Source organism: Nerophis ophidion, linkage group LG04 (genome assembly GCF_033978795.1).
Source record: "Nerophis ophidion isolate RoL-2023_Sa linkage group LG04, RoL_Noph_v1.0, whole genome shotgun sequence".
Taxonomy (NCBI): domain Eukaryota; kingdom Metazoa; phylum Chordata; class Actinopteri; order Syngnathiformes; family Syngnathidae; genus Nerophis; species Nerophis ophidion.
The window spans coordinates 32,683,290-32,704,186 of record NC_084614.1 but is presented as its reverse complement, the minus strand read 5'-3'; the positions used below and the strand labels follow the sequence as shown (position 1 = coordinate 32,704,186).

Here is a 20,897-nt window from a genome sequence, read left to right as displayed (position 1 = left end):
CGCGCACATCGTCTGCTACTTCCGGTATAGGCAAGGCTTTTTTATCAGCGACCAAAAGTTGCGAACTTTATCGTCGATGTTCCTTACTAAATCCTTTCAGCAAAAATATGGCAATATCGCGAAATGATCAAGTATGACACATAGAATGGACCTGCTATCCCCGTTTCAATAAGAAAATCTCATTTCAAAAGGCCTTTAAATTAGCTGTCACTAAGGTGATGTCGACATTTATGGTTTGGTACCAGAACAAACAAAGACACTTCGGGCCTGATTTAATAAGATCTAAATGCCTTGCTCCAAACAGTGTGTGCAATCTAAAAAATAGTGTGTACAATTTGTGGGCGTGTTGCATGCGCTCTATTAAAGTTAAAGTTAAAGTACCAATGATTGTCACACACACACTAAGTGTGGCGAAATTATTCTCTGCATTTGACCCATCGCCCTTGATCACCCCCTGGGAGGTGAGACTGTGTGTACAATTGAAAAGTGATGCAGACCTCCTTGTTTAAATGAGGATTTTGCGTGTACTCTACGGGGCATCACTACAGAGACATTTCCATTTACTGCACGTTAACATGTTATCATGCTATGTTTTCATAAATGCAGGAGACATGTACCACTTTTTATGGGCCTTTTAGAAGCAGTCGTGCAGTGCATCTACAATGACACCACATTTTCTTTCTTCTTTACATGGCTTTTTTCATCATGCAACAGACTGTTACAAATAGTGGATCATAAAATATGAAAAAAAATACCCTTTTCACTGTGGCAAATCTGATTGTGTTTATTGTTTGTAAAGTTCTAACTACCTATAGGGAAACAACACATCAAAAAAACATTGCACAACCAAATATTTACAAACCCCGTCTCCATATGAGTTGGGAAATTGTGTAAATATAAACGGAATACAATGATTTGCAAATCCTTTTCAACCCATATTCAGTTGAATGCACTACAAAGACAAGATATTTGATGTTCAAACTCATGAACTTTATTTTTTTTTTGCAAATAATAATTGACTTAGAATTTCATGGCTGCAACCCGTGCCAAAGTAGTTGGGAAAGGGCATGTTCACCACTGTGTTACATCACATTTTCTTTTAACAACACTCAATAAACGTTTGGGAAATGAGGAAACTAATTGTTGAAGCTTTGAAAGTGGAATTCTTTCCCATTCTTGATTTATGTAGAGCTTCAGTCGTTCAACAGTCCGGGGTCTCCACTGTCGTATTTTACGCTTCATAATGCGCCACATGTTTTCGATAGAGTACCCGCACTCTTTTACTACAAAACCACGCTGTTGTAACACGGGGCTTGGCATTGTCTTGCTGAAATAAGCAGGGGCGTCCATGATAACGTTGCTTGGATGACAACATATGTTGCTCCAAAACCTGTATGTACCTTTCACCATCAATGGTGCCTTCAGAGATGTGTAAGTTACCCATGCCTTGGGCACTAATACACCCCCATACCATCACAGATGCTGGCTTTTCAACTTTGGGCCTATAACAATCCGGATGGTTATTTTCCTCTTTGTTCCGGAGGACACCACGTCCACAGTTTCCAAATATAATTTGAAATGAGGACTCGTCAGACCACAGGACACTTTTCCCCTTTGCATCAGTCCATCTTAGATGAGCTCAGGCCCAGCGAAGCGGGCGGCGTTTCTGGGTGCTGCTGATCAATGGGTTTGGCTTTGCATAGTAGAGTTTTAACTAACACTTTCAGATGTAGCGACCAACTGTAGTTACTGACTGTGGTTTTATGAAGTGTTCCTGAGCCCATGTGGTGATATCCTTTACACACTGTTGTCGGTTTTTGATGCAGTACCCCCTGAGGGATCAAAAGTCTGTAATATCATCGCTTACGTGCAGTGATTTTGCCAGATTCTCTCAACCTTTTGATGATTTTACGTACCGTAGATGGTAAAATCCCTAAATTCCTTGCAATAGCTCGTTGAGAAATGTTGTTCTAAAACTGTTCGACGATTTGCTTACAAAGTAGTGACCCTCACCCCATCCTTGTTTGTGAACTACTTAGCATTTCATGGAAGCTGCTTTTATACCCAATCATGGCACCCACCAGTTCCCAATTAGCCTGCACACCTGTGGGATGTTCCAAATAAGTGTTTGATGAGCATTCCTCAACCTTATCAGTATTTATTGCCACCTTTCCCAACTTCTTTGTCACGTGTTGCTGGCATCAAATTCTAAAATTAATGATTATTTGCAAAAAAAAAAAAAAATTATCAGTTTGAACATCAAATATGTTGTCTTTGTAGCATATTCAACTGAATATGGGTTGAAAAGGATTTGCAAATCATTGTATTCCGTTTATATTTACTTCTAACACAATTTTCCAAGGGCTTCACGGTGGCAGAGGGGTTAGTGCGTCTGCCTCACAAAACGAAGGTCCTGAGTAGTCCTGGGTTCAATCCCGGGCTCAGGATCTTTCTGTGTGGAGTTTGCATGTTCTCCCAGTGAATGCGTGGATTCCCTCTGGGTACTCCGGCTTCCTCTCACTTCCAAAGACATGCACCTAGGGATAGGTTGATTGAAAACACTTAAATTGGCCCTAGTGTGTGAATGTGTGTGAATGTTGTCTGTCTATCTGTGTTGGCCCTGCGATGAGGTGGCGACTTGTCCAGGGTGTACGCCACCTTCCGCCCGATTATAGCTGAGATAGGCGCCAGCGCCCCTTGTGACCCCAAAGGAAATAAGCGGTAGAAAATGGATGGATGGATGGACAATTTCCCAACTCATATGGAAACGGGGTTTGTATTAACATTCGCAAGACTAAAAGGCAAAGCAGAAAATATGTAAACGTTTTTGCTAGACTTTATAGCATTGATGGGCAATCAGAAAATGCCTGAGCTTTTGTTTCCTGCTGCTCTTTTTCATCACCTTTGCAGCCTGCACTCCCTCAGCTGTGCTGTGTGTGTAAGCCCTCCATCCCTTTTCTGCTCATCATCAACACATATGGCCACATTTTTGACCAATCATGTGCGACTTTAACAAAACTGTGAACTTTAAAGAGCCAGCTCTGGGAGAAGCCTCATTTGCAAACAACACACCAATTGTGATCATTTTCATGTACAAGCTTATCAATCACTCCACTTGCTCATTATGCACATATTTGTGTTTCTAATTCTCACAGTATACCCCTGGGAGCAACAAAGTGTACTTGAATATTTGACTGAATATTTGTTATTCAGGCTCATTGAGTTATTTGCACTACTGTGAGCTATGCACTCCAACAGTTTGACTGATTAGGCCGCTGGTTGTTTCAAATCCACGAACAATGTGACATTTCCTTACATTCCAACCACATAGGACGATTTAATGCTAATGACTTCTGGTCTCTAAGTCATTTTAATGCCACCCAGGTCTGTACAAGTCGCGAGTAGAATGTTAAATGTAGTAAGACGCTAAGAGATCCGGCCGTAGTGAATTGCCTGCTGGCCCACTGACATAAATTTACCACTGTGATCACTTTTGATTGTGCTGCAAGCTGAGAATGTGCAGGACCGCCTGGCAACTGACACATGCTGATAAAGTATTAATGCAGGGTGGGGAGCTAGAAGAGAGGTAGCTCAATAGAAGGAAGTCCGTTTGGAATATCTTTTCAGGCTCTATGGACACCAAGTTAGGTTTTTTTTTATTGTCCATAGAACAGTTTTTATGTACAATGTTTCTTAAAAAGCAACATTTTACATTACACTTGAGCGCTGTGACCACAAGATGCAGAGATGGCTGGCGACGTGCAGGTTAAAATGTATTTAATGATGAAAAAAGGAGTTAGGACCAGCGTGGACAAGGCAATCAACCATATGTATCAAAACCACTTAAGGAAGAAATTCAAAGAGTATCCAGAATATAGTAATATCAATTTAAAGCAGAAACGCTAACACAATGAACAGGATTATGCATGTCCCAACTATTTTACTTAATATCGATAATGGAGACTTCAGTATTGGCCAATATCCATACACCATTCTTGAAGAGTGGAATGTTAGAAATTACACAAACAGAGAACAATATGTATGAAAAACAATAATCAATGTGTTGTTATCGGATCAATGCTGTCTTTAAATTAGTATGAATTGGTCATTTGTTTTCGCGACAATTATAGGTCACAACGATTCAGTAAGTCGTATTCATATCGCTGCAAATTGAATGATACAGCTACATTGCCTATGGGAGACTTTGTATTTGTAAGTAATAAACAACTATACATTTTGTGTACTTGTTTATATTGACAGAGACTGTAATGTTGTTCAATTAAGAACACTGATTCCATATGTCTAACTTGTGTTGTGTGCTATTGTGTGCTTAGCTGCTTGTATCTACTGATAGCCCATATCCAAGCATGTTTAACTTTTGTAAATGACTTCACTAAAGTCCAAGGAAAGACCAACCCATCCATCCATCCATTTTCTACCGCTTGTCCCTTTTGGAGTCGCGGGGGGTGCTGGAGCCTATCTCAGCAGCATTCGGGCTGAAGGTGGTGTACACCCTGGACAAGTCGCCACCTACATGTGTGCTTATTGGAGGACATTAAGATATTAACTGGGTGTCCAGCTTTGCCTGTATCTGAACTTATATCAGAGATTTTAGATACAGGCGAATATCATCCGATCAGATCGATATTGAATCGACCAATATAAGAACCAGCACCATCAAACTGATGACACTGAAAAAACAAAACCTCCTGATTGCCAATCAGGGAAAGTGGAGAAATCCACTGCTCTGTGGCACAGGTAAAGTCACTGAAAGACAAGCCAGAGGAGGAAGTGGATAATGGAAAAAAAAGTGTTGCCATCCGCTACTCGGACCTTCACAGGTTGTTGTTTTGTCCTTTTTGTGTATATTCTCTCTCCGTAATTACTCTTAATTTCCTGTTTGCTTTGTCTCCATGGTTCCTAATTTGTTCCACCTGCTAATCACAGTCCCTGCACACCTGTTACTTGTGATTACTCCCTCATTTAAGCTCGTCCCTTTTTGTTGTTCATTCTGGGTTCGTAAATTTGCTTACACGCATCAAGCGACGACTGCTACTGTTCATTATTATCGCTAGCTTTCATGCTACGTTTTCTTCCTCGTACTTAGCTCTCATGCTAAATGTTTTTTTTTCTATTTTGTGTGCCTTCGTGCCAAGTTTAGTGTTTTTGTGTTTATTATTACTAGCTCACACGCTGGCTTCCTTTGTTTGCCTTTTGCTTTGCTCCAGTGTTTTTGTTCATAGCACTTTTTGTTAAATAAATCAGTATATCTTACCTCACACTGTGTTCTTGCTCTACGCATCTGCAGAGGGACAAACCCGGCAGCACCATGCCTTCCAGTCGTTACAAAAAGAACACGTGGCAGGAAGTCGAACCAAAATGCAGAAAGTCGGAAAACAGTCATAAGGGATCATTTCATTTAAAAAAAAAAATTCATTTCATTTTATTCATTTATTTCAGGCAATGACAGAAAAAAAACAAGTGCAAGGTTGACAACACATAATAACATAAATCAATATAATGCAAAAGGTAATGTACAGTATGTTAGCATGATGATCCAGTTTTGCCTGAAAGGGAATGGGAAGAATATAATTTATTTAATTCCACCCCCAGTTCTCTGTTCAGTGATTAATACATTGAGTTTCACTGTTACTTTGTGTAAGGATTATAATACACTTGTTGTATCATGGTGGCATTACCACAAGTAACAATAATTAGTATTACACTGTAGTGACAGAAACTGTCAGGAAAAGGTAAGTGATTTTGGAGTAGGCAAGGAGCGATGGAAGTTTCAAGATGACTAAATTGTTTAGTATTTGATGTCACGATGGCAATTTGAATAACGTTGACAAACCTCTCCACAGTAATGCAATTACAGTATTGAAGACTTTTGTTGACAAAGACGGCCAAGATAGATTGGACAGTAGATCCAAACCGCCGCCACCTTGGTACTTTGCGACAACGTATTCTTGAACTCAATAGTGGTTTTCACAATCTTTATCAATCGCAACTTGTTCGAGTACCCAGTTACACTGAACAATACACCTGCAAACTGACTTGTTTGTCACGCGCTGTACAGTATGCGGGACGCTTTACAGTGAAAAATGTTGTCCAAAAAAAGTATCATACGAAAAAGTGGATGTGCAAAAACCGAGCCACCCTTGTATTCGTAATTACCCTTAAATGCAATACAATGGCCAGGTAAAAAGTAAATATTCATAATAATAATTTGTGAAAATGTGGAAAATAAACATAATAAACATGTTTGATTCTACATGAGGGATAAAAACCAACGTAAAGACTTAACCAATGTATGCACAAGAAACTTGTCCATCAAGAAGAAATCACTTTACTGCAACTAATGATTACTTCATGATCGACATATAACCATGCATAAATCTGGGACTGAGGCATGTATAGTTTCTAATTGGCACAATTTTGATCAAGGCTATAAAGTTATGCGTTTAAGGACTTAGAAAATAATCATATGGGGGCTGATTAGAAAGACTAGAAAAGTCAACTGTTATGTTATTGTAATAAACCGTCTCTTCCAAAAGTTATAATTTCTGTTCCTTCCCCCTTTTTTTAATGAAAACTTTGTCTAATTCTATTATCACTGCAAGTTTAGGTTATTCTGTTGTTCTCCAGGCAGGCAAGCTGCATTATCTATTTTATACCAAGCTACCTGACTAGGTAAAATTATAAAATTGACCAACAGGCAAAATAAAAGCAATGCGAGTGTTTCTTGGTTATCATTAAATACAGCAGACAGAGTGTTGCAAGCGTCCATAAGCTACAACCAATGGTGAGTGGCAACAAAACTGTGTTGGTGGTGTGCTTTATGTGTGGGTGGCAGGTCAGACACAGAAGGTTTGCTGTAGTTCCAAAGTGAGTAACCACATCAGACGTTGTTTGCTCACAGTTTTGTTTTGTGTGGGAATAACAAATGTCTCCATGAAGTCATTCCGGGATGTAATATTGTTTCTCAGTGCAATGTTCTCCAGAAGTCAAGCTATCTGTTCAGATCTGAATGACTTTACAGTAGAGAGCGTCATTCGTCAGAGGGACCTCCACTATTTGCCCAGGCTGTTGGCTTGCACTGGCAAGCTATTCCTGTTTCATTGTTATTTTCAAAATACTTTTTACTAACCAATTTTTTCTTTCTTTTCCCATGTCTTGCCGGGTTGCTCGATAGACGGATACACCACGGATGACATTGTGTTCTTTTGGCAAGGAGGGGACAGTGCTGTGACAGGGGTCGACAAGTTGGAGTTACCGCAATTCTCCATTGTGGACATTCGCTTGGTGTCCAGGGATGTCAGGTTCAGTACAGGTAAGATTTGCTGACATAAGTTGGATCGATGTCTCCATCAACATTTTTGGCCTTTGATCCAGATCCTACCTCTAGTCAGATACTTTTGACAACAGATTATAGAACTGAGAATGTTTCATAGCAAGTAACTAAAGTAAACACGATAACACTCTTTTAAAGCCTATCTTATTAAATTTAGAATTTGTTGTTGTTTTGGTATTAAATGCTACATGCATTTTTTTTAACAAAATAATGTATGTAGTGCACAGTAAATAAACAAAAGCAAAAAACACTTAAATTCTTTGAGATTAGTGCTCAACACCTTCTTGTATCCGGACACGTACTCTACAAATTTGTAAACAATTACAAAAACGACCCGAAATGCATGTTGTAGTAATAAGAACAATACAAACAAAATATCAATCTAATCACCTTACTATTGTTTACATATGGATACTTTACTATTGATCGTATGATCACCTGGATCAATCATCACAACTTTATATTGAAACTTGTGTTGTGTGTGTGTGTGTGTGTGTGTGTGTGTGTGTGTGTATGCGTGTGTGTGTGTGTGTGTGTGTGTGTGTGTGTGTGTGTGTGTGTGTGTGTGTGTGTGTGTGTGTGTATGTGTGTGTGGCATGCTTAGCTATTCATTTTCCTATAGTTCTCCTGTGATAATACTTGAAATAAACTTTGTCTATTTTCCGCCATGGTGGTGAGGGTTGGTCTCTTAGAAGCGGATTCACACTGTGGATAGATGAGGTGTTTGTTGCAGCTTGTACTCTAATTTGTCCAGACAAAACACGCACCGCTTGGAATTCATGCAACTTCTACATGTGTGTAACCAAGAATATGGACGTGTAATTGTGTCTTCATGCAAGCATGGTCGTAACTACCATTTAGGACACAGAGGTCATGTCCTCTGTATTTTTTTTAAGTGACTGCAGATGTACTTTGTGTAGGTCATCGTATGCACTGTACATCACTATGCGGTAAATCATCCTACCACAATATACCAGGGGTAGGAAACCTATGGCTCTCGAGCCCGATGTGGCTCTTTTGATGACTGCATCTGGCTCTCGGATAAATCTTAGCTGACATTGCTTAACACGATAAGTAATGAATAATTCCACTGGTAATCACAGTGTTAAAAATAACGTTCAAAATATTCCATCCATCTGTTTTTTACCGCACCTGTTCAAGAAGTCGCATTAATGGTAAGAAGTATTTTGTTTATTATTGGTTAGCTTCAGAATAGAAATGTTATTAAAAATAATAAGATACGTATTTTACTCCAAAAATGTTGGTCTTACTTAAAAATGCACGCATTTAGTATTATATGGCTCTCACAGGAATATATTTTAAAATATTTGGCTTTCATGGCTCTCTCAACCAAAAAGTTTCCCGACCTCTGCAATATACAATCTTTTGTCATGTGCAGCCGGCTACAACTCCAGCAACGTGACACAATGTAGTCCACTTTTACCATAAACATCATCTGATCCGAAATGTGCTGTCAACATAATCGTACAATTAAATTAAACTGATGTAACTAAGTTTTCTTTCACCTAATGAAAGTGATGCTAAACGCTGTCGGAAAAATACCGTTGTCATGGCAGCCAGTTTCTGCTCACAGAGGTCAAACCCGCCTGCCCTAAACTTAGCTATGTGTTGGTCTTTGCAATCTGTGGGGAGCCCGTTTTGCATAAAGAATCACATGTCAAATGTAAATTATTCGTTGACAAGGCGCTGCATATAATTGTTTACCACAAACATACTCCTGGCCATATCATGTCACTGATAAGAATATGGTAACAACCTTGCCTTATGGCAACGTCATTGATTCCCAGTTGCCGTACAGAAGGTCGTGGGTTTAGTCCCTGCTCATAGTTGAAAATACAGTAAGGTTTATATTTTATGTTTTAATTATGTTAAAATTATTTAATACACTAAATGTCAGCATATTAACAAAAAAAAGTGGACTGTCACCAAATTATGCTGATAGTCAAAGATGTTAGATAATATAACACACGATAGTTCTACGTCAATTAAATATTTTTGTTATTCCGGAAATTATTAGTGTTGCTCAAAGTAACATTATTTATATGGTGCTGGCATACTTGTGATTTTAGCCCTTCACCGGTCCATTTTGGACCAACAATTTTTAACCTCGGTATTTGTCAAATCATAATTACAGCCCTGCCCGTGAGTACAATTTTTAGCCATGTAAAGCATTGATACACAGCTGTGGTTGAATTAAGATCAGCCGATCTGTTCAAAAAGGCAAATATCAAGTCCAAACACATTGACACCACATACACAACTACTATACCACTAAAGAGAATGACAAACAACAGTGATTTGTAACTAGAGCAACAGCTACAGTGGCACCTTGAAATAGGAAATTAGGTGTTTCTTGAAGAGTGATTTTAAATAAAGTTTGTATAGTGAAGCAAATTCCCCCATAATAAACAATTTAAAAACAAATAATGCGTTACAGCCGAGATACAAATCCATGCTGTAGTAAATGATCGTACACTTTGAACACAATACAATGTGCCATACAGTACTGTATATCAGAGAAACACAACAAGAAGTTAATCCATTTTCTATCTAATAACACAATCAAAAAAACAACTACCTGAACTTTCCTCCTCATTTCCAGCTGCCTTGCTGACACACACACACATGATCACTAGCGCTGTTGTGCGCTCAGTTTGAAATCACAAATTTCTAGAGTAATAACAGCCGAGTTGCAACAATATTTAAGAATTTGACATAAAATCCACTCCATCTTGTTGGTTAGTGTTCTTGGTATGCAGCAGATGAAAGGGGGAGAAGGGAGGAGGTAGTCTCAACAACGGTGTAAATACTTCCGGAATCGTTGCTCTCTTCAGACTGTTGAAATGAGTAAAACAAGAAAATGGACTGATGGGCTAAAAAACACTTAAAAGGCACACACTGCTGACTGAATCAGCACGGAGGTCTATTAGCCTACCCACAAACACTGTGCTACTGAGCACAACATTTTAGCGCTGCAAGACAATGGGTGGTTAAACATTCGTACACTGAGACAAGGTTCGCATACCATTGCATATGTTCATTGTGGCTGTGGTTCATTAATCAAAAACGTTGTAGGATGAGGGTTATGAAAATTGCGGTTTCGCTGTATTTGTAACAGGCGCCACAATGGATTGTAGGAAACAGGAAGTACTTCAGTAAATTGTAATTGCAATATTTTGCATGAACCTGGAAGTAACTCTTCACTTTTCTAAACAATTTGACTTTGCCCAAAGTCTACCATTTGGTTATTATGGCTTATTGCAAAACCCACATTTCAAATAATGGCTTACTGCAAGGGTGTATAGAGGAGAAAAAGAGCCAAATAAAGTGATGTTTTGCATTTTGTGTAAATGTGCCAATGTTATTGCAGTGCAGATAGCATAGACGCATCCTGACAAAAGCTGAGATAAATTGTAATTTTAGTGTTTGAGTTAAGTGAAATCTATGAACATTTATTGCCGGCATGAATCTTGGACGCACGCTGGAGACTGGCGAGGGTTTGTCTCCCATTTGTTGAAGCGCATACGCAAAACATATTGATTCATTAAAATATTTACACCAATCTGAAAATGATGAGGTCATTTGTCAATGTGGGTTGCGTCAAACAAAACGCTCTGTAAGATTAAAACTTATCTTTGGAGACAAATTTGCAATAAAACACCATGTGTTTTAGATTTACCTATTCTTGAAGTAATCTGTCCAGCTTCCAAACTATAAATAAGTCCATATAGCTGAAGCAGTGAGGTCCTGCATGGTTGCTTTTACCGCATTTTGCATCAGCATTTTATTTCCCTGCTTGTTTGAATCTAACTGCAATAAAAAAAGTAGTTTTAGTACAACTATTTGACATTTCTCAGCCAAAAAACCATGAAAATGAGTCGCTTTAAAGGGATGTGTTTTGTCCTTTAGTGTGCAGCCATGCATTGCAATCACCTTTTAAAATGGCCTTTCAGTAATGTTTAGAGGACAGAAGGAGAGGGAAGGAAACAGCAAGCAGTTCTCTGTGACAAGTCTCAGAGGGATGCTGGAGTGGCCTGCTGAGATAGGGGCTTGCAGAAAAATCTGCCGTGTTTGCGACTTTGTGCCATGTTTAATTGGAATCGAACTTGTCCCTGGAAAGGAATCCATCGCTTTGGGGAAATTAAGTGCTCCATCTGAACAAACGGAGAAATGACTACCATGCACGTTGTCAAGTGCACAGTTTGGAGCCCTTAACACTTTTTCCTTCTACTTTTTTTTTTTTTTGACTCTTCCCTGATCTTATCCATGCTGTGGTTGTTTCTGCTTACAGGTTCTTATCCCAGACTTTCGCTGAGTTTCAGGATTAAGAGGAACATTGGATATTTCATCTTGCAGACATATATGCCCTCCATCTTGATCACCATTCTTTCTTGGGTCTCTTTCTGGATCAATTATGATGCCTCTGCAGCTCGGGTGGCCCTGGGTAAGTCATCGCCTTTAAATATTGGAAAAGGTCTAATTGGTACAATTTTAATCAAATCATCACCATTTAAAGGTTGCAATGCAACCTGTTTTTTTCATATTATTATTACCACATTTTTTCAGACTACAGATCGCACCCTTCTATAAGCCACATCCACTAAATTTGAGAAGCAAAAAATATGTTTCTATTCATTGGCCGCATCGGACTATAAGCCGCAGATATATTGAATTTAATTATTGAATTATATTTATATAGAATGTTTCTCTAGTGACTCAGCGCTTTACATAGTGAAACCCAATGTCTAAGTTACATTTAAACCAGCGTGGGTGCCACTGGGAGCAGGTGGGTAAAGTGTCTTACTCAAGGAGACAACAGCAGTGACTAAGCTGGTGGAAGCGGGAATCGAACCTGTAACCTTGAAGTTGCTGGCACGGCCACTCTACCAACCGAGCTATGCCGGGCTAGAGTGGCATATACTCTGTGAAATACCGTATTTTCCGGACCATAGGATGCACCGGATTACAAGGCGCACTGCCAATAAGCGTGTCTAGTCAGGTCTATTTTCATACACAAAGAGGATTATTGGGCGCATTAAGGGGGTCATATTATTATTTATTTTTTTTCTAAATGTAAAACACTTCCTTGTGGTCTCCATAACATGTAATGGTGGTTCTTTGGTCAAAATGTTGCATAGATTTTGTTTTACAGATCATCTCCAAGCCACTTTATGACAGTCGCTTCAGGATGCATCGTCTGTGGACGGTCTTATTTCCGTGGCTCACCTTCGGCAGCGTCTTTTCTCCATCATCTTTGCAGCATGCAAGGACGGGAGTGGAAAGAGTGACAAAAGCTGGAGCTAACTGTTTTAATCAATCAATCAATCAATCAATGTTTACTTATATAGCCCTAAATCACTAGTGTCTCAAAGGGCTGCACAAACCACTACGACATCCTCGGTAGGCCCACATAAGGGCAAGGAAAACTCACACCCAGTGGGACATCGGTGACAATAATGACCCAGTGGGACGTCGGTGACAATGATGACTATGAGAACCTTGGAGAGGAGGAAAGCAATGGATGTCGAGCGGGTCTAACATGATACTGTGAAAGTTCAATCCATAATGGTTCCAACACAGTCGCGAGAGTCCAGTCCAAAACGGATCCAACACAGCAGCGAGAGTCCCGTTCACAGCGGAGCCAGCAGGAAACCATCCCAAGCGGAGGCAGGATCAGCAGCGCAGAGATGTCCCCAGCCGATACACAGGCGAGCAGTACATGGCCACCGGATCGGACCGGACTCCCTCCACAAAGGAGAGTGGGACATAGAAGAAAAAGAAAAGAAACGGCAGATCAACTGGTCTAAAAAGGGAGTCTATTTAAAGGCTAGAGTATACAAATGAGTTTTAAGGTGAGACTTAAATGCTTCTACTGAGGTGGCATCTCGAACTGTTACCGGGAGGGCATTCCAGAGTACTGGAGCCCGAAATGAAAAAGCTCTACAGCCCGCAGACTTTTTTTGGGCTTTGGGAATCACTAATAAGCCGGAGTCCTTTGAACGCAGATTTCTTGCCGGGACATATGGTACAATACAATCGGCAAGATAGGATGGAGCTAGACCGTGTAGTATTTTATACGTAAGTAGTAAAACCTTAAAGTCACATCTTAAGTGCACAGGAAGCCAGTGCAGGTGAGCCAGTACAGGCGTAATGTGATCAAACTTTCTTGTTCTTGTCAAAAGTCTACCAGCCGCATTTTGTACCAACTGTAATCTTTTAATGCTAGACATGGGGAGACCCGAAAATAATACGTTACAGTAATCGAGACGAGACGTAACAAACGCATGGATAATGATCTCAGCGTCTTTAGTGGACAGAATGGAGCGAATTTTAGCGATATTGCGGAGATGAAAGAAGGCCGTTTTAGTAACGCTTTTAATGTGTGCCTCAAAGGAGAGAGTTGGGTCGAAGATAATACCCAGATTCTTTACCGTGTCGCCTTGTTTAATTGTTTGGTTGTCAAATGTTAGAGTTGTATTATTAAATAGAGTTCGGTGTCTAGCAGGACCGATAATCAGCATTTCCGTTTTTTTGGCGTTGAGTTGCAAAAAGTTAGCGGACATCCATTGTTTAATTTCATTAAGACACGCCTCCACTTGACTACAATCCGGCATGTTGGTTAGCTTTAGGGGAATGTAGAGTTGGGTGTCATCAGCATAACAGTGAAAGCTAACACCGTATTTGTGTATGATGTCACCTAGCGGCAGCGTGTAGATGCTGAAGAGTGCAGGGCCAAGGACCGAACCCTGGGGAACTCCACACGTTACCTTAAGGTAGTCCGAGGTCACATTGTTATGGGAGACACACTGCATCCTATCAGTAAGATAAGAGTTAAACTAAGACAGGGCTAAGTCTGACATACCAATTCGTGTTTTGATACGTTCTAATAAAATATTATGATCGACGGTATCGAAAGCAGCGCTAAGATCGAGGAGTAGCAACATAGATGACGCATCAGAATCCATCGTTAGCAATAGATCATTAGTCATTTTTGCGAGGGCTGTCTCCGTGGAGTGATTTGCCCTGAAACTGGATTGAAAGGTTTCACATAGATTGTTAGACGCTAAGTGTTCATTTAACTGCTCCGCAACAATTTTTTCGAGGATTTTTGAAATAAAGGGAAGGTGAGACACCGGTCGGTAGTTTACCATGAGGTCAGGATCGAGGTTAGGTCTTTTAAGAAGAGGATGAATAACCGCTTTTTTGAATGCTAGGGGAACAGTGCCCGAGGAAAGTGATACGTTTATAATATTTAGCACTGATGGACCTAATAATACAAAGAGCTCCTTGATCAGTTTCCCAGGAAGAGGGTCAAGTAAGCATGTTGTCTGTTTAATTCCATTTACACGTTGTAACAATTCCTCGAATGTTATTTCCTCAAAACGAGAGAAACTATTTTGGAGGGCAGTATCCGCCGTATATACAATCGTATCAGTGTTAATAGAACCCCGTTGTAGCTGGGACGCATTGTCTTTAATCTCCTTTCTAATGACTTCAATTTTCTTACTAAAGAATTGCATAAAGTCATCAGCTGAGTGGGTGGAGCTACTGGAAGGGGTCCCTTGTTGGGTTAGCGATGCTACCGTACTAAACAAAAATTTAGGATCGTTTTTATTACGGTGGATGAGATTTGAGTAATGTTTAGCTTTAGCTAAGGTAAGCATGCGTTTATAAGTTATTAAACCATCACTCCATGCTTGATGGTGCACCTCAAGTTTAGTCGTGCGCCATTTGCGTTCCAGCTTTCTGCATAATAATTTCTGAGCTCTAGTTTCTTCTGTAAACCACGGGGTGCGCTTTTTTGGAGCCTTTTTTAACTTTAGCGGTGCTATGTTATCAATGGTTTCGCGCAGGGCGTCGTTAAAGTTGTTAATGTGGTTATCAATAGAGCCCACATACTTTGGGAATGGTGCCATTACATAATGACATTCATACTTTACTTAAATCGATAACGGAGCAGCATCTCCTCATCCGTGGCTCACTGGTGCAATACCCACGCCGAAAATATGTCCAGTGAAAAAATTTCCGACCGCAACGCTCTAACAACTAAAGTTCCTTGGGTGAATAATGTAAACTTACTACACCAGTATGTTTTAGCGCTTTCATGGCGAGTTTACTGAGAGATATAAATAAGAACTTTACACTAATTTATATTAGACATGGCAACAGAAGATAGAAAAAAAGAAGAAGCTTATCGACTACGTTTTTCACACAGACTACAAAGACGGAGGCGCGCAAATTTTCAGGACTTATGCAGATGGATTGATTTAAACTTTTATTAGTAAATTGCCCAGTGCAGTACATATTCCGTACAATTGACCACTAAATGGTAACAGCCGAATACATTTTTCAACTTGTTTAAGTCGAGGTCCACGTTAATCAATTCATTATCCCAAATACAGATCAGCATGTACCAGAAGGTAAGAAAAGTTGCTTTTGCATAATATTGCGAAACATGCCAAATATGTTTTACCTTATACACACACCATAATAATACTTGTATGTTGAAGCACAATACAATCCATCAAGCGGTGCAGCTTCATAGCATACCAAAGTCATACTAGAACATTATAATAGATTTTTGAGCGCCGTGTGTAATGTTCTGTATTTTCAATGAAACATATAACATTTTGGTGTTGTTTAGTTGAACGATATTGCAGTCTACACGTATATCTTATGTGTGACTGCCATCATATTCCAGTCTACACGTACCTCTTATGTTTGACTGCCATCTACTGTTCACACTTATCATTTCACTATTCAAAAAATAAAATAGCTTTGAGGTCGGTAAGCACAACCAAAATTATACCGTACATTAGGCGCACCGGGTTATAACCAACCAAATGGAATAACCAAATAAAAAAAAATTACTAGCAAGCTGTACGTCCAGTGTTTAGCTATAATGAGACACTCAATGTTTTGGTGGGATCTTATGGCAACCATCTGTGTCGAGGCTCCTAACACAACACAACCTGAACCATAACAGTTTGTACACCAAAAAAACTTTTGCGCTCGGACAGTCGTAAGCCAATTTACAACTCTACTTAAATAATAAACATTCAATGTGTATTTAGACATTGTTCATTATAATCAATAATTTTCCTGTCTGAGTTAACATCTGACTGACATGGAAGGATCCATTTTGAACAGCCCTCCAGTTTTCCGTGGGGATTTCGCCATTCCAGTTCCGGTACTTTCATGAAAAAAAAAACCCATAAAATTATATCTAAACATATTCAAATTATATTGCTTGATCAACACAGCTTCTGGTCAGCTCATCCTGTCGTCCAATAAGTCAGGCCTTGCAAATAAAAGCACACCATTGAAAACACTGTTGCACTACAGTGATAAGCAACTCATCCCTCTCAGTTCGGTTATCCATCCATCCATTATTTACCACTTGTGGTTCGTTATGTGTCATCATTAAAAAAACGTATTATATACGTCAGCACGAAACGCGTTTGAGTTTGTAATGCACAAGACAATGCAACAGGACACTAATCTGTACAGACTGAAAAACATGTACAATATTACAGTATCTGTAAAGTATCAGCCCCACATTTAATGTTTTGTTCACACACATCTAGCCAGACAGCGTATGCTCTATGTCATAATACACACATGAAGTGCTGCATGCTAATGATCAATATAAAGAGTGACTGACTAGTTGGGCAGTTGTCTGTTTGGTCAAACTGGCCAGGGAAGTTTTTTCCGATTAGTTAAGGGTAAGCACTCCATTTATGTCGAAATTGCTTGGCTTCAAGTTCCACATTTTGTAACTTAGATTCACTTTCACCTCACTCTATTAGCTCCACTTCACGTCTCACTTTTCTTTTGTGATAGTTTCTGGAAGTAGAAGTTCATCCTCCAAATATTCAGATTGAAAAAGATAAGGTTATAAATCCTCATTTCTCCAAAAATAGTTGTCTTCTTTGTTTGTTACCAAGTCTGCCATGATTAGAACACACACAAGTGTTTTGTATGCAGCAGTAGGAACACACATTGTCAGACGTGCGCTGCTATGGAAACGGAAATAAATGTATATTGGTTGTTTATTAAGAGATACAGAGAAAATAGAAGAAAATAATTCACTTCAGGTAGAGATTTTGTTTTCAAGTAATTTTTAATCCCATTAATTTCATTTCTAAAATAGGTACATGTGCTTGGCCTTCACTAGGAATTAAAGTTAGAGATAAATTAAAACACTGAATGTGGTGAAATTATCCTCTGCATTTGACCCACCCCCATGTTCACCCCCTGGAAGGGGAGGGGAGCAGTGAGCAGCAGCGGTGGCCACGCTCAGGAATCAGTTACTTTGTTGCAAATGTCCTACTTATTTTATTTTAGTTGTATAAAGATGCTAGCACCTGCTAGTTCACGTATGCCCTCCCCACGGTGGTACTGAGTGTCTCACCGTGTACAGTATGACATTTCTCTGCAGTTTACTGTCCAATTAGCAAAAATGATCATGCCTCACTTACTTTAAAAACATCACAAGTTGTGTTTTGTAATAAATATTTTTGCTAATATCATGCTGACAATTACGATGAGGAGGTGACTCGTCCAGTCTTGCCTACTGCCCGAATGCAGCTAAGATAGGCTCCAGCGACCCCCCACAACTCCAAAAGGGACAAGCGGTAGAAAATGGATGGATGGATGGATCATGCTGACAAACACACACTGACACACTCAATCCATCCCAGTTTATGAAGGAGTGTGCAGTCATCTTGGGTTTCTGCCCTGTTTTTGATATGGGATTTTTACATAAGTGTTAAAATAAAAAATAAAAAAATATACAGAAAATACATTTATAACAGTTCAACTGATAATACAGTATTCTCATTATTAGTTTTTTTTTTGTGTGGGGCTATACTTAACCTGCCTCTCTTGACTGCACGCCACTCCTATGTTATATGAAACTATATGAAAAGCAAGTTTAAGCATATTGAATGTGAAGTGAATTATATTTATATAGTGCGTTTTCTCTCGCGACTCAAAGCACTTTCCGTAGTGAAACCCAATATCTAAGTTACATTTAAACCAGTGAGGGTGGCACCGGGAGGAGGTGGGTAAACTGTCTTACCCAAGGACACAACAGCAGTGACTACGATGGCGGAAGCGGGGGTTGAACCTGGAACCCTCAAGTTGCTAGCACGGCCACTCGACCAACCGAGCTATACCGCCCCATTAAAAGACAAAAAAAATCAAAAGACAACTATCAAAAGACAACATAAATAAACCACAATAGGATAGATGAATATACACGTTTTTTTTACTATTGTTCGAGTGTATTTGAATGTTGTAAACAGAACTACAAACCCTGTTTCCATGTGAGTTGGGAAATTGTGTTAGATGTAAATATAGGCGGAATACGATGATTTGCAAATCCTTTTCAACCCATATTCAGTTGAATATGCTACAAAGACAACATATTTGATGTTCAAACTGATAAAAAAAAATGTTTGCAAATAATCATCCATCCATCCATCCATTTTCTATCGCTTATTCCCTTTTGGGGTTGCGGGGGGCGCATATCATTAACTTTAGAATTTAATGTCAGCAACACGTGACAAAGAAGTTGGGAAAGGTGGCAATAAATACTAATAAAGTTGAGGAATGCTCATCAAACACTAATTTGGAACATCCCACAGGTGTGCAGGCTAATTGGTAACAGGCGGGTGCCATGATTGGGTATAAAAGCAGCTTCCATGAAATGCTAAGTAATTCACAAACAAAGATGGGGTAAGGGTCACCACTTTGTAAGCAAATTGGGTCACCACTTTGTAAGCAAATTGTCAAACAGTTTTAGAACAACATTTCTCAACGAGCTATTACAAGGAATTTAGGGATTTTACCATCTACGGTCCGTAAAATCATCAAAAGGTTCAGAGAATCTGGAGAAATCACTGCACCTAAGTGATGATATTACAGACCTTAGATCCCTCAGGCGGTACTGCATCAAAAACCGACATCAGTGTGTAAAGGATATCACCACATGGGCTCAGGATCAATTCATAAAACCACTGTCAGTAACTACAGTTGGTCGCTACATCTGTAAGTGCTAGTTAAAACTTTACTATGCAAAGCCAAACCCATTCATCAACAGCACCCAGAAACGCCGCCCGCTTCGCTGGGCCTGAGCTCATCTAAGATGGACTGATGCAAAGTGGAAAAGTGTCCTGTGGTCTGACGAGTCCACATTTCAAATTATATTTTGAAACTGTGGATGTGGTGTCCTTCGGGACAAATAGGAAAATAACCATCCGAATTGTTGTAGGCGCAAAGTTGAAAAGCCAGCACCTGTGATGGTATGGGGGTGTATTAGTGCCCAATGCATGGGTAACTTACCCATCTGTGAAGGCACCATTGATGCTGAAAGGTACATACAGGTTTCCGAGCGACATATGTTGTCATCCAAGCAACGTTATCATGGACGCCCCTGCTTATTTCTGCAAGACAATGCCAAGCCACATGTTACAACAGTATGGTTTCATGGTAAAAGAGTGCGGGTACTTTCCTGGCCCGCCTGCAATCCAGACCTGTCTCCCATGGAAAATGTGTGGTGCATTATGAAGCGGAAAATATGACAGCGGAGACCCCGGACTGTTGAACGACTGAAGCTCGACATAAAACAAGAATGGGAAAGAATTCCACTTTCAAAGCTTCAACAATTAGTTTCCTCAGTTCCCAAACGTTTATTGAGTGTTGTTAAAAGAAAGGGTGATGTAATACAGTGGTGAACATGCCCTTTCCCAACTACTTCGGCACGTGTTGTGGCGATGAAATTCTATGTTAATTATCATTTGCAAAAAAAAAATAAGGTTTATGAGTTTGAACACCAAATATCTTGTCTTTGTAGTGCATTCAAATGAATATGGGTTGAAAATGATTTGCAAATCATTGTATTCTGTCTATATTTACCTCTAACACAATTTCCAGACTCATATGGAAACGGGGTTTGTATTATTTTGAATAGAATACAAAAGTACCTCAACTTACGAGCATTTAATTAGTTATGTGATGGAGCTCTATCAACTTAATGCCGCCCAATAAAATAATTGAAATCAATCTAATTGACGCTTGCACAGTCCCTTAAAAGAGCACAATTTTAACATGTAACATTGCCTTTTACAAACAATATTTTAGATCACAAATAAGGTATGAAAAACAGTACAATAGATGTACTACTAACAACCAAAATAGTTTTATAAAGTCATGTAATAATAATGTACAACATTTACTAGGGGTGTGCATCTGAACCTTAAATGGCGATCCGATATGAATCTAGATAGATGGGTTACCGTACCACTTACTAACAATACTTTGACTTAATGCATTAATCATGTATCCTGTAAGAATAATGCCATGTGTTTATTTGTTAAATAGACACGGACAAAACAGGCGGTTCTGGTATTAATTATGAGCAAATAGAACTATCAACTTTTGAGCATTGCAATCCATAAACTTTACGAAAAGAAGATGTAAACAAAACTATATCGGAAAAGCTACCAGGTTTTTACCG

At 39.4% G+C, this 20,897-nt stretch overlaps 1 protein-coding gene across 4 annotated transcripts in view; it reads left to right on the top strand.

Annotated features, from left to right (window-relative positions):
* The window catches only part of gabrb4 (gamma-aminobutyric acid type A receptor subunit beta4), a 152,538-nt gene that overhangs the window by 113,395 nt on the left and 18,246 nt on the right, over positions 1–20,897 (top strand). For all 4 annotated transcript variants that reach the window (XM_061897862.1, XM_061897860.1, XM_061897863.1 and 1 more), the window contains exons 6-7: positions 7,196–7,333; positions 11,667–11,819. In XM_061897862.1, coding sequence (XP_061753846.1) covers positions 7,196–7,333; positions 11,667–11,819 — 291 coding nt within the window. The remainder of the gene's footprint in view (positions 1–7,195; positions 7,334–11,666; positions 11,820–20,897) is intronic.